The sequence below is a fragment of the Bos indicus x Bos taurus genome, chromosome 2 (genome assembly GCF_003369695.1).
Source record: "Bos indicus x Bos taurus breed Angus x Brahman F1 hybrid chromosome 2, Bos_hybrid_MaternalHap_v2.0, whole genome shotgun sequence".
In the NCBI taxonomy this organism is placed as follows: domain Eukaryota; kingdom Metazoa; phylum Chordata; class Mammalia; order Artiodactyla; family Bovidae; genus Bos; species Bos indicus x Bos taurus.
Genome location: NC_040077.1, coordinates 61,428,392 through 61,443,041, shown reverse-complemented (window position 1 = coordinate 61,443,041; position 14,650 = coordinate 61,428,392). Strand labels below are relative to the sequence as shown.

Below are 14,650 nucleotides of genomic sequence, written 5' to 3'. Positions count from 1 at the left end.
CAAGGCTGTATATTGTCACCCTGCTTATTTAACTTCTATGCAGAGTACACCATGAGAAACTCTGGACTGGAAGAAGCACAAGCTGGAATCAAGACTGCCGGGAGAAATATCAATAACCTCAGATATGCAGATGACACCACCCTTATGGCAGAAAGTGAAGAAGAACTCAAAAGCCTCCTGATGAAAGTGAAAGTGGAGAGTGAAAAAGTTGGCTTAAAGCTTAACATTCAGAAAACGAAGATCATGGCATCCTGTCCCATCACTTCATGGGAAATAGATGGGGAAACAGTGGAAACAGTGTCAGACTTTATTTTTCTGGGCTCCAAAATCACTGCAAATGGTGACTGCAGCCAGGAAATTAAAAGACGCTTACTCCTTGGAAGAAATGTTATGACCATCCCAGATAGCATATTGAGAAGCAGAGACATTACTTTGCCAACAAAGGTCCGTCTAGTCAAGGCTATGGTTTTTCCAACAGTCATGTATGGATGTGAGAGTTGGACTGTAAAGAAGGCTGAGCGCTGAAGAATTGATGCTTTTGAACTGTGGTGTTGGAGAAGACTCTTGAGAGTCCCTTGGACTGCAAGGAGATCCAACCATTCAAATCTTAAGGAGATCAGCCTTGGGATTTCTCTGGAAGGAATGATGCTAAAGCTTAAACTCCAGTACTTTGGCCACCTCATGCGAAGAGTTGACTCATTGGAAAAGACTCTGATGCTGGGAGGGATTGGGGGCAGGAGGAGAAGGGGACGACAGAGGATGAGATGGCTGGATGGCATCACTGACTTGATGGACGTGAGTCTGAGTGAACTCCGGGAGTTGGTGATGGACAGGGAGGCCTGGCGTGCTGGAATTCATGGGGTCGCAGAGTCGGACACGACTGAGCGACTGAACTGAAATTAACTGATAATGTGAGTATTGATGTACAACTAGCATTTGTAGCATATAGCACACCTTGGAGATCTTTTCACATTGTGTAAATACTGATATATCTGATTCAAGGGCTGTATTGTGTGATGCTGCACCATCATTATTTTGTTGATTGGGTGTCATCGTCTATGCCTTTTTCTATACACAGGTATTTCTTCAGGAAAAATACTGGAGTACATTTGCTGGGTAATAGGGTAGTCAGCCATATTTTAACTTCTAATGGTACTAACAAATTTTTCCTTGAAAGCAGTGTCCCAATTTATAGTCCAACCAGTAGTGTATTACAACATCAAATTCCTAGCAAACCTACCAATGCTATTATACTACTATCAAATTATTAGTTTATATAATTTTGAATGATTTAAAAAATTTATTTGTATCAGTTCTGTATCTATTTTGGGAAATAATCTTTATTACCATTGTAAATCGAGAAAATATATAGCTACTGAAATTATATATAATTATATACATAATATAGTAAACATATATAGTATATTCTCATCTGCAGCTTATTTATTCTGGACATTAATCCTGTCTCTAGTATTATAGGTTGACAAAACCTTCTCCAAATCTGTAGCTTTGGTTTTTAATTTTTAATGTATTAAATTTTGGTGTAGTCAAATTCATTGATTTCTTTATTGCTCTCTAGATATAGTTTTAAAAAGCCTCTTCTACTGCAGTTATAAGAAAAGCTAAAAAATTAATTTTTAAAAAGACACAACTGACATATAACATTGTATTTGTTTCAGGTGTACAACACAATCATATGCATTGCACAAAATCACCACAGTAAGACTAGTTAACATATCCATAACTAATATACAAATTTTTTTCCTGTGTGTGGTGAGAATGTTTAAACTCTCAGCAACTTTCAGATAGATAGCAGTAACTATAATCACCATGATGTACATTATAGTCCCATGACATTTACTTTGTAACTGGAATTTGTACCTTTTGACCACCTTCACCTCTGGCAATCATCAGTCTGTTCTTTGTACCTATGAGTTCAGCTTTTATGAAAACATTTTTTTTCCCTTTGGATTATACACTATTTCTCCTTCTCTGACATTTCATATAGTATAATGCCCTTCAGGTTCACTCATGTCACAAATGACAAAATTTCTTTTCAGAACTGAGTAATATTTGATTATACACAGTTTCTTTATCCATTTATCCATCAGTGAACACAGGTTGCTTCCATGTCTGGGCTATCGTAAATATTGTGGCAATGAACATGAGGGTGCATGTATCTTTTTGAATTAGTGTTTTCATTTTCTTCAGATATATACTAGAAGTGGAATGTTGGATTACATGGTAGTTCTAGTTTTTTTTTGGGGGGGGGGGAACTTCAATGTTTTCCAAAGGTTCTCACCAATAGTACACAAGTGTTCTATTTTCTTCATATCCTTGCTAACACTTACTTTCTTCATAACCTTCCTAATAACAGGTGTAATTGATATCTCATTGTGGCTTTGATTTTCATTTCGATGATGATTAGTAATATTGAGCACCGCTTCATGTGCCTGTTGGCAATGTGAATATCTTCTTTGGAAAAATGCCTATTCTTGTCATTGGCCTATTTTAGGTTGCTGTTATTATGTTTTTATGTATTTTGGGTATTAACCCCTACCAGATATTATTTGCAAAAGTTTTCTCACATTCTTTTCATTTGACTGATGGTTTCCCTTGCTGTGCAGTAATTTTTGGTTTGACGTAGTCCTATTTATTTTTGCTTTTGTTGCCCTTGCTTTAGTGTCAAATCCAAAAAGCCATTGCCAAGACTGATGTCAAGGAGCCTACCATCTGTTTTCTTCTAGTTTATGATTTCAGGTTTTATGCTCAACTTTTAAATCCATTTTTAACTTCTGTGAATAGTGTAATGTAGTGATCTAGTTTTCCCACACCATTTAAGAGAATGTCTTTCCTTACTGTACCAATACCATAGTTTTACTAACCCTATGTAATATAGCTTGAAGTAAGGACACATGATGCCTGTAGCTTTGTTCTTTCTCAATATTGCTTTGGCTATTCAGGATCTTTTGTGATTCCACACAATTGTAGGATTGTCTGTTTCTATGAAAAATGCCACTGGTATTTTGAGAGACTGCACTGAATGTGTAATGAAGGGCATTTTAAAATGAAGGGGCATGTTAACAATATTAATTCTTCCAATCTGTATGCATGGAATGTTTATCATTATCGTCTTCAATTTCTCTCACCACTGTCTTATAGTTTCCAGTATACAGGTTTTTTACCTTGGTTAAATTTATTCCTAGGTGTTTTTTAATTATACAACTGTAAATGGGATTCTCTTTTCTGATACATAAAAAAATAAATACTTGGCTGCATCAGGTCTTGGGGGTAGCAAGTGGGATCTTCAGTGTCATGCAGAGCTCTTGTTCTGGTACATTGACTTTCTACTTGTGGCACGCAGGCTCCAGAATACATGGGCTTCAAAAGTTGCAGCATGTGGAATTTTAGTTCTCTGATCAGGAACTGAACCTGTATCTCCTACATTGGCAGGCAGATTCTTAACCACTTGACCATCAGTAAGTACCCGACATTTTTTTTGGTGGTGTCTTTAGGGTTTTCTATATGAAACATCGTATTATCTGCAAATAGTGACAATTTTACTTCTTTGGATGCCTTTCTTTCCTAGTTCTGGCTAGGACTCCATTTTTATTTATTGAATAAAAATATTCAGAGTGGGCATTCTTGCCTCGTCCCCAAGAGTATGATTAGCTGTGGACTTGCCATTTCATCTTATGTTGATACTTTCCCTCTATACTATGATGTTTTTTAAAATCATAATTCGATGTTGAATTTTATCAAATTCCTTTTTTCCTTATCTATGGGGACGACAAGGATTTTTATCCATTTTGTTAAGCTGTATAATACATTGCTTGATTTGCAATGTTGAATCATCCTTGCATACCTGGAATAATCCCACTTGATCATTTTAACATATTATTGAATTAACGTTGCTAATGTTTTGTTAAGGCTTTTTGCATCTATTTTGTACATCAAGGATATTGATTGGCTTGTAATTTTCTCTTCTTTAGGTGTCCTTGTCTCATTTTGGTATCACGGTAATGCTGGCTTCATAGTACCTCCTCTTCCATTTTTGGAAACTGATAAGGACTGGTATTAATTCATCTTTAAATGTTTGGTGGAAGTCATCAGTGAAGCCATATGGTCCTGGACTTTGTTGGGAGGTTTCTGATTTTTTATTCAATCTCATTACTAAGCAGACTAATTAGATTTTCCATTTTTGTCATGATTGATAGTGTTTTTCTAGCAGTTTATCTACTAGGTTGTCCAATTTGCTGGTGAATATCAACATCTTATGATTCTTTATATATTTCTGTGGTATAACTTATCTCCCATTTGTTTTGTGAGTCTAGTTATAAGTTTTGTCAATTTTACCTTAAAAAGAAAAAAAAACCAGCTTAGTTTTATTGCTCTTTCCTACCAACTTTGGGCTCTATTTCCCACCCCACCCAAGATATAAAGTTAGGCTGAGATCTTTGTTTCTTGATAAAGGCATTTATTCCTATGAACTTCCCTCTTGGATTGCTTTTGCTGCCTCCCATCAAGTTTTGCTATGTCATTTTTCCATTTTCGTGTTTCATTTTTAAATTTCTCTTTTGATTTCTTTGACTCATTGGTTAAGTAGGATGTTGCTTAATTCCTACATATTTGTGAGAACTTGAGGTTTCTGCCTGTAGTTTTGTTTTATATTATTGTCAGAAAAGATGCCTATTTCAGTCATCTTTAACTTAATAAGATTTGTTTTGTGGCCTAACATATGATCTATCCTGAAAAATGTTCCATTTATGCTTAAGAGGAATCTGTATTCCGTTGCTTTTGCACAGAATAGTCTGTGCCTGTTAAGCTCATCTGGTCTAAACATACTTGAAGTCTATGCTTCCTTACTGATAATGTCCTTTGATGAAAACTGGGATACTTAAGTCTACTATTATTGTTTTGCTGTCTATTTTCCCTTAGGTTTGTTAATATTTGTGTCATATATTCAGGTGTTCCATGGCTTTATTTGCACATCTTTTCCATACGTCCTAGTGATATTTCCATTTCAAACATCTTCATTTCCCTCATTTTAGTTTGTATAATGCAGACAGCATGGCTGTTACCATAATTTATGTAGTCATTTCCTATCTGATGGACATCTGTTGGGATTTGGTTGAAATTAGATTAAACTTATGGTTGACAATTTACAATATTCAAGATGTCCTTTTCAGAAACAATTTACATCTATCCACTTACTAAATACTTGTCTAATTTTCTTCATAAAGATCTTATACATAATCCATCACCCATTAGCCACTTCACTTCTCTGACAAGTAACATGTAGATAGAGGGGATGTGTGAAAATGTAAGCACACTTACTCAGATGTATAAAAACTTACTTTAGTTGTTATTAACTGTCTCACTTTGCTTTAGAGTCCCCACTTTCACTAATAGCAAAATTGGGGGAGAAGACAGATTCACCATTAAGGAACTCATCTTTCCTGGCCGTCACACTTTCCTTTGATCAAACTGAAGTTTAAATTCCTGTCAGGCTGTTTCTCTATTCAGAAACGCCTTACCCCATCTTCTTTATCAAGTTGGGAACTGGTGCAGGGAAGGAACTCTTTCTTGCGGTTTTCTGAGTTTTTACTAGTTGTTCTTCCTATCACCTATTACTGGAACCTTCTGTCTTAGTCCATTGCCTTACTCCAGCAGCTCCTGCTCAAAAATAAGTCTGAGATCCTGTACACTGAAGTTTCTTGTCTCAAAAGGCTTGCCTACCCCCATTAATTAGTAACATAGTTTTCACACAAGTTTATACCCTGTATCTGCTAACTGTGCAACTTCTCTGTTTCCAATCTCCCTTATCTTTAGTGGTGAGTGAAGTTTCTATTAGAGAACTTGAGTAACATGTATAAACATTCCCTGACTAGCCCCACAGACCCCCAAATACCATCTATTGTCAAAAGCTGCAACAACAGTAACTTCTACACCATGAACCTATGATCAAAGCTAAGCCTCAGAGACTGTTAATATAAACTGCAGTAATTCTTTTCCTAGAAAAATGCTGTAAAATTTAAGGGTGGTTGTATATATAGAAAAACGACATTTTCCATCTGTTGCCAAAAGCTGCAACAATAGGAACAAGTACATCATGAACATACTGATCAAAGCTAAAGCCTCAGAGACTGTTAGTATCATAAGCAGCAATAATTTTCCTTGAAAAAATTTAAGGATGGTTATAATATAGAAAATGATCAAAGTTCCCTTAAAAAAGCAGTCAGAAAATAATTCTGAGACCTTACTCTTAGAACATAGAAATTTTAAAAGTTACTAAAGAGTAGTGGAAAAGTATAATAAACTTTTTATTTTCATAAACTCTCTTAAAAAAACAAATAGAACTTGATTTAACTTTTAAAAGTCATCTCCAAGGCCTCTTAGCTTTCATACTATCAAATTCTAATAAGGACTCTCCTCAGAGGAAGTTATGTGTAAATGTTTACCATAATGTCATATTTCCATCCCTTTTCTATATTCATGAATAAATGGAAGCAATAATTTGAGTAGACTAGAAATAAATCTAACAGACAACTGGTGAAAAAAAGCAGTAATTGATACTTGAAAAAAGTTATTTCTCCAATATGATATCACATAACATATAAGCAGCAGACCTTTTTCTACACATGAAAACACAAGGTCTTAGTTATAGAAACAACACATTATTGCAATCCAACTTTTTTTAGACAAGAAGCACACTAAACAAAGGGATAAAACCTGTGTTGGTATAAAAGGAATATGACAATATAGGATAGGACAATCAACTTGGTTCTTGTTCCTCAACGTAAATCTTCCTGAATCATTGCTCCCAGAAGCATTTCTCTGGCTAGCAGAACTCCATCCAGACTCCAGGCCCAAGGTGGAGGGCCATAGTTCCTCCAGTTTCTTTCAATAGCTCAATCTTCAAGCAAATAGTTAGGGTTAACTACTAAGTAGGGATCTTCTTCATAGCTCTCACTTCCTTCTGTGGAGCCTTTCAATCCAGCTTGGGTGAGCTCAATTAGAACATGATCCTATGAAATACAAATGGTTGTCCTCAGTTCTTTAGCAATATTATTAAGAATGATAAGATACACAAGACCTGACCCTCCTTCTAAATGTCTGATTTTAACCAGGTTCCCTAGCATATCACATCATGTACTTAAAAATAACTTCAAAAAACATGATTTTATGATCATGTAATTATATAAATCCTGATAAATATGTTTACTATTCTATTTATCAAAGTGTTTAATACTTAATATTATGTTAATTTTTAATTACCGGCCACTGAACTCTTTCATATACCACCCATTCATAATTCAGTTAGAAGTAGAATCTAAAGATAATTAACATAAAAATTTTCACTTTGATCTATTAACTAGTAAAAAAAAAAAAAGTAGAACATGCCATGTGGCTTAATAAACTTGATGACAGATTTGAAGCCATGATATTGTAAGTCAGTCTAGTATGTCCACAAACAAGGACTCCTACCTAAGGCCCATAGAGAGGAACTCAGGAAATAGTGATTTGATCCTAAGATGGAAAACTCCAACAGTATGAGCACTAACTAATACCATTAAGATGGATTAGACACTTTCAAGTACTCTATGTACAAACACATCTTCACAGAAAGCACACTTGACCAGCCCAGTACAAGTTCCTTAGTCTTTTGTACCAAATTGGCTCAGGAGGTGAATCAAACTTAAAAACGTAAGCCCAATTTAGATCAGTTAGTTTTACAATGTGTCCCAATGTAGATTTTTTGCATGAATTATTTTTATCTTAACACTGATTCCAGGGCCACTAGGAAGGGAAGGGCTGGCCTGATGCAAACATACTGTCTACTAGACAGAAAACTCTGAGCACACCACCCCCACTTCAGCTCTATTTTTATACATATTATTTATTAAATTTTGAATGGAATAGTTCTTAAAATCCCCCCACCTGTAATCACAGACTCATCTAGTTCTACAGGGAAATAGTTTATCAGATGATAAACTCTGATGTGTGACAACTATAATATTTATCAAGTGAGCACTGTGAAGTTAAATGCAATCTCTGCCATTTGAACAGAAAAACTCAATCATTTAACAAGTATTTGAACCCTTTCTGAGCTAGGCACCACTGCCTAGGGGGATTGACAAAATAAAGTCCCTGCCCTCATGGTGGCTGCACATTATTAAACACCTAAACAAAGACTATACTGCCAGGCAGTGATAAACACTTGAAGAAACAAGCAGGGTTAGGGGGTGACAGCAAGGAGGAAGTCTGCTATTTCAACAGATTAAGCAAGAAGCACTACTTTGAGAAGGCAACATTTGAGCAGACATTAGAATGGAGGAGGGAATATGGGGAAAGAAACAAAGGGCAAGTGTAAAAGCCTTCATACTTGGTGTGTCTAAGGAACAGTCACAAGGCCAGTGTCACTGTGAAGAATTGGAAAGGAAAGAAGCTATGAAATGAAGACAATGAGGTGGGCAGGGGCCTGCTTGTGTAGAAAGTTCTGCGGGCCATGGTACAGAGACTGATCTTATTCTAAACATGATGGAAGGAAGGCAGGGCACTAGAACAATTTCATTTGTTAAAAGACCTGTTTGGCTGATGGGCAGAGAGGCACTGCAAGGGTGGACAGTTAGGAGGCACCTGTGGAACTCCAGGCATGGTGGCTTGGGTAGCTGTGATGGTGGTGAAGAGAGAAGAGAGAATACTGAAGGCAGGGTTCATGAGATTTGCTGATAAAAGAAAGTTGTGAGGGGATAGGAATCAAAGTTAACTCTAAAATGTCTGGCCTAAAGTAACTGAGTAAGTGAAACTACAGGGAAGTAACTGTTTTGAACACATTGAGTGTGAGATGCTTATTAATTTGTGAGTAAGCAGCTAGCTATATACATTAGGAATTTAGAGGACAGGTGAGAGCTGGAGATATAAATATGGGAGTCATCACAAATGGTTCTCAATTCATAGAACCAAATGAGTTCACTTAGGCAATGAATATAAATAGAAAAAGGGGTTTGAGGACTACGTATAGTACTTCATTTAAAAAGGGACAAGAGAAAGAGTCAGGAAAATAAAAAAGGAGGGACTTTCCTGGTGGTCCAGTGGTTTAGACTCAGTGCTTACACTGCAGGGGGCACAGGTTCGATCCCTGGCTGGGAAACTAAGATCCCACATGCCATGTTATGTGGCCAAAAGAGAAAAAACAGAATCACACAGCTCAAAATTAAAAAAAAAAAAGAGAGAGAGAGAGAGAGAGTGAGAGAAGAGAGAAGAGGAGAAAATAACAGTGAGAAGATCCAGGAGAATATGGTGACTCAGAAGCCATGCAAACAAAGTATTTCTAGGAGTGATCAACTGTGACAGATGGTGCTGACAGGTTGAATACTGAAAATAGCCAACTGATTGGAGCAGTGAGACGGTATATATGTAATGGTCCTTTAAGAAATAGGAGAATGAACAGATGAGGGAAAAGTAATGGCAGCAGGAATTGCTACTGTGAGGTCAGTGCTACTGTGAAGTAGATAAGATAGAAGTTAAGAATTGTCCATTTGAGATCTGTGGTCATTAATGTAAAGTAAGAGTGAGTATATGATTGTATGCTTTTCTTCAGATACTTTTAACTTCTTAGATATAGGTATAGTAAACAAACTAGTTTTAACCAAAGTTGGAGTTTTGCCAAGCAAGTATTATAAAAGGAGAATGAATGAATTGGCAAGTATAAGAAAAAATATATGGGACAGACAGTAAACTGGTTAACGGGGAGACAAGAACAGGAGGAAGGATAAAATGCAGAATTTAGATGATAGTGGTCAGGCCGCTTGAAGGTTTATGGTAGAGTAAAAAACAAAGGTTAAAAACACTCAAATAGTAAGACCCTAAATTCACTTTCCCAGCTTTAACATAAATTCTGCTTATTTTGGCAGAAGAAATAAGTCAGTTAATTAGTAAGTCTCTTAAACAATTTTTAATTCTGACTAGACTCTCAGGATTCAAAATAAATGAACATCTAAGGAACCTATAAAGATATGAAACATGAAAACCTTCCCTCAATAATACCCCAGCAAACTTAATTATATACGTACATAGTGGGTGAGTCGATAAATGACTTTCTCAATGATTCTCTTTTTATTTATCAATTCCTCTTCAGAATCTATTTCTGATTCAATTTCCTTCAAGTACCAGTTAACAAGTTCACTCCTCTTTAATGCTGACTCATCCTCTTCTGCAAAAAAAAAATTCATTTAAAAAGGATTAAATTATCTTGGTAGTAAGCTGTTTTGCCAATTCTTGGGAGTTTGCATAAACAACAAACAAAATAATGTATAGATTAGATAACCAATCTGTCAGAAAACATATTTGCTAAAATAAGGTTTGCAATGTTCCACCTTAAGCCTGAAATAACCTTCCATATTAGTTCAATTAAAGTATCCTTACTTTATCCTGAAAAGAAAAATTTAAAAAAAATGAGATAAGAAATAAGTTTCTTAAAGCTATTATGATTTCAAAGTATGAAGGTGTTTCCTTCACTTTCTTATGCTTCACCACCCAGACAATGTTTGTAAACAGCAACTGAAAGCATAAATTGGGAATGAAGGATTCCATCCATTTAAAACAAAGCCATTGTAAAGAAGGAAGATTTTACATCTACAAAAAATTTGTTAAGTGCTTCCTTATATATTATCAGATCCCAAATTTGGCTTAACAAATATTAGAATAGGCCAAGGACATTAATAAAAATGAGTCATAAACCTCTGACAATGAACTTGTAGGGAAAACATCCAGGTTGGTAGATATGCTGACATTCCCTCAGATTTTGTTTGCCAAAGTGAGCTTGTCTTAAAAATTTATCATCTCTTCTGACAAAACAACACAATCTTTAGCAAACCACAGCAGTTTATGTGAATACAGCTTATGTAAATGACTCAGCACAGGAACAGCACTAGGTATGGCCTCACCTTCTTCCATCTTTCTGAGGTGAAGCACAATAAGGTTAGAGATTCGGCAGTATTCGGAGAAGCCCAGCCTCAAGGAAGCTTTTGGAACAGAATCTTGGTTCATGTCTTCACTGTGGCCGTTAATTCCACTCGCAGGAGCAGGGCTATCAGCATGACCTAAGTGAAATAGTAACGGTTTGAATCTTCTTCCTGTGCCAATACCCCCCGCTACCAGGTGCTTTTATAAATATACTATTCATATTTTAATACTAATTTTATTTTTTTTAATTTTATTTTATTTTTAAACTTTACATAATTGTATTAGTTTTGCCAAATATCAAAATGAATCCATCACAGGTATACATGTGCTCCCCATCCTGAACCCTCCTCCCTCCTCATTAATACTAATTTTAAAACAACCATATAATTATACCCAGTATTCAGTAACTGTACAAATAAATTAGAAGCAATTTTATAAATGCTACTAGTGAAGACAAAAACTCATTTGGAAGAAATGGGAAGAATGGGAGATAAAAGATTTCATGATCTAAAAGTGCATTTGCAATATTAAGTCCACTATCTCCATTTTGGTGTATTTTCTCTCAAGTCTTTCAAGCTTATATATTTTATATCAACTATTTGATTATATTTTAACTTATAAACAGTTAATAAAATTCATTATCTATTTTTCCCCTTTTTGCTACACAGACTTCATAACCATCAGTAAGTGTACTTTTATTACGATATCTTAGAGAACATTTTGGCCCCTAACTCTAGAACAGTCATGAACAGACACCTCACCATTGATGCCATCTGGGCCCTCATCAACCTCCATCTGGGCATCTTCTTCTTGATCGAGATTGACATCAGGTGTTTCCACACGGATGATTGATTTATTCAGTAATCTGAAAGCTTCCTTCACATGTTTAGGCTGAACCTAAACCAATCAAGATGATGAGGTAAACCAGTAAGCCAGTCTTTTTGATATACCAAACAGATTTTCTGCATATGAAATTTCAGTGACATTTTTGTTTTCTCACACTCTTCCTCTCACATGACATAAAAATATGAGATATTTATGGCAAACCATAAATTTACCAGAATGGCTAAGATGACCAGCAATATTGAGTGTTGAGGATGTACACTGCTTTCATTCACTGCTCTTGGGAATATAAACCATTACAATCATTGTGGGAAATCACTTCAGTCTTTACTAAATTGTGTATGCATACAGTCTATGACCCAATAATTCAATAACTCCACTCGCAGGTATACACTGAACAGAAATGTACACATATATACATCAGATGAACTAAAAGACATGTACATCTCATAAGACCCAAACTGGAGACTATTCACAAATGTCCATTTTAATAGAAGAATGAGCCAATCACTATGACACACTTACTGACAGTTATGTGTTTTTAACCACAACTGGGAGGGGGAAAAAGATTGAAAACAACTATCAGGAAAAGTATGGTTAGAGTACTATACAGCAATAAAGAAAAGAAAAAGGTTATCCTCAGAGAAGCAGGTAGCAGTGACTGTAAAGAAAAAGCTCAAAGGGTAGGTCTTGGAAATGCTAATAAGGAATGTTCGACTTCCTGATCTGGGTGTAGATTACACAGGTATTTCACTGAAAGCTAACCGAACTGTACACTTGTGATTTGTGCACTCTCTGTACTTATGTTTTGCCTCAACAAAAAAGTTCACTTAGAAGAAAAATTACAAGTCTATTTTGGGGGCAGGGGGCATTGTTTTAAGTCCTTATATAAATAACCAACAGTCTCTCTAAATATACTCCCTTCCTAACTAGCTGAGCCCCATAACAACAGATAAATCCAGCAGAGCACTTTTTTTTTTTTTTAAATACACTACTGCCTGCAAGGAAACTTTTAAGGCATTTTAGAGCAGTCAATATCAAGACATATCCTAGTAAACTTACTGGTCTATAAAAATAAAAAATAGTTTACGAAGAGAAAAATATCCAGTTACTTATGGGGGAGAAATTAATAATCAAGGGCTGGCCTCAGATTTCCCCAAGGGAACAACTAATGTCAGGATACAGTAGAAAAATTCGTACGAAAAGAAAGTATGAGACATAGGTTGTAGGTCAAGCCAATATGTCATTCAGGTAAAGACTACAAATAACCCTGTTGCACATAATACTCAGGGAAAGTTAGCCCCATGAACTCATCTATTCCACCAAACCCTTGAAAAAGGACCAAATTTCAATCAGCCAAGAGATAAATTAGGAAATCATAACAAATTTATCTTCAATGAGCTACGCATATATTTATCTAAAAAAACTATGACTTAAAAAACAAGCATGGGAATTAAGAGTGACAGAATACAATGTATATGGTATGACCTGAAGACAGAGGGTTTACGTAAAGGGAGATTCAAAGTGAATTTGCTGACTGCCTCCCACCCATAACAAATGAAAGTCAAAAGATGATAAATCAAGTGATGGATAACTACATTTGACTGTGCAAAGGAAAGCTGTAAAATTTACTAAAATCATGCCATTCAGAGGGAAGGGAAGAAAAAGGAAGATGAAACACACTAGTTTTAACACTCTTCCTGGTAGGGAACCAATAGAGAATGGAGGATATAATATAAAATTGTAATAACAAAAGTAACCACTAAAATAAAACGTAAACTTTCTGAATCTCAGAACTGCACATACAAGCAAAAGCAAAGTTACCACATAATGAAAAATCATTTCAACTATAAAAAGAAAACAAATAAAAAACCCTCTCTCTCATATCAATAAATGTAAATGGGTTTAACATACATTAAAATAATATTAGTTTGGATCACAAAATAAAACCGAACTCTATGCTATGTGTGTGTGTATACACACTTAACTTACTCAGAAATGACCAAAAATAATAAAAAGTTATGCAAAGGAATATCAGAAAAAGAAAGCAAGGTAAGAGTTCAGGCCAAAAAGTATAAATGAGACCAAGAAAGTTAGGTAGTACACATCAAAATGAAAAGATAAGTGTCAGTTAAGAGAACAATATTAGTAAAGCTGAAACTATAGGATGTAAATGGATAAATACAAAGAGACAAAACTATATTACTGGTAGAGAAATAAAAAGTATTCATAACACACTTTAAACTTGCACTTTAGAGAAGATATGGTAGACCACAAACCCCACAAAAAAAAAGAAGGCCTATGTAATATAATAAGTTAACTTCCCCCTTCACAGATGTAAGGTCCCGTGGAGTAGGAAATGGCAACCCACTTCAGTATTTCCTGCCTGGAAAATTCCATGGACCGTGGAGTCTGGCGTCCACAAGGTCGCAGAGTTGAATTCAACTGAGCACACAGCTAAGCACGCAAACAGGGAACTAGGCCTTCCTTCAAAGTGCTCATGGAACATTTATGAAAACTGGCACTGGGGACTTCACTGGTGGTCAAGAATTAGCCTGCCAATGCAGGGCACATGGGTTCAACCACTGGTCTGGTAAGATTCCACATGCTGTAGGGCAACTAAACCCACATGCCACAACTACTGAAGCCCACGTGCAAGGAGCCTGTGTTCCGCAACAGGAGAAGCACAGCAATGAGAAGCCTGTACACCACAATGAGGAGTAGCCCCCACCTGCTGCAACTAGAGAAAGCAAGACCCACCAGCCCAAAAGAAAACAAACAGGGACACTGGGCTACACAGAAAGCATCCTAGAAACTAAATGAGAAATTGCCTAATCAC

General features: G+C 35.9%; 1 protein-coding gene across 1 annotated transcript in view; it reads right to left on the bottom strand.

The window, feature by feature from the left end:
• Positions 1-6,299: 6,299 nt before the first annotated feature.
• The window catches only part of MCM6 (minichromosome maintenance complex component 6), a 34,925-nt gene continuing 26,574 nt past the window's right edge, over positions 6,300-14,650 (bottom strand). The window contains exons 14-17 of the mRNA XM_027561781.1: positions 11,730-11,865; positions 10,950-11,105; positions 10,077-10,216; positions 6,300-7,028 (exon numbers count right to left, since the gene is read on the bottom strand). Coding sequence (XP_027417582.1) covers positions 6,912-7,028; positions 10,077-10,216; positions 10,950-11,105; positions 11,730-11,865 — 549 coding nt within the window. The 3' untranslated portion in view covers positions 6,300-6,911. The remainder of the gene's footprint in view (positions 7,029-10,076; positions 10,217-10,949; positions 11,106-11,729; positions 11,866-14,650) is intronic.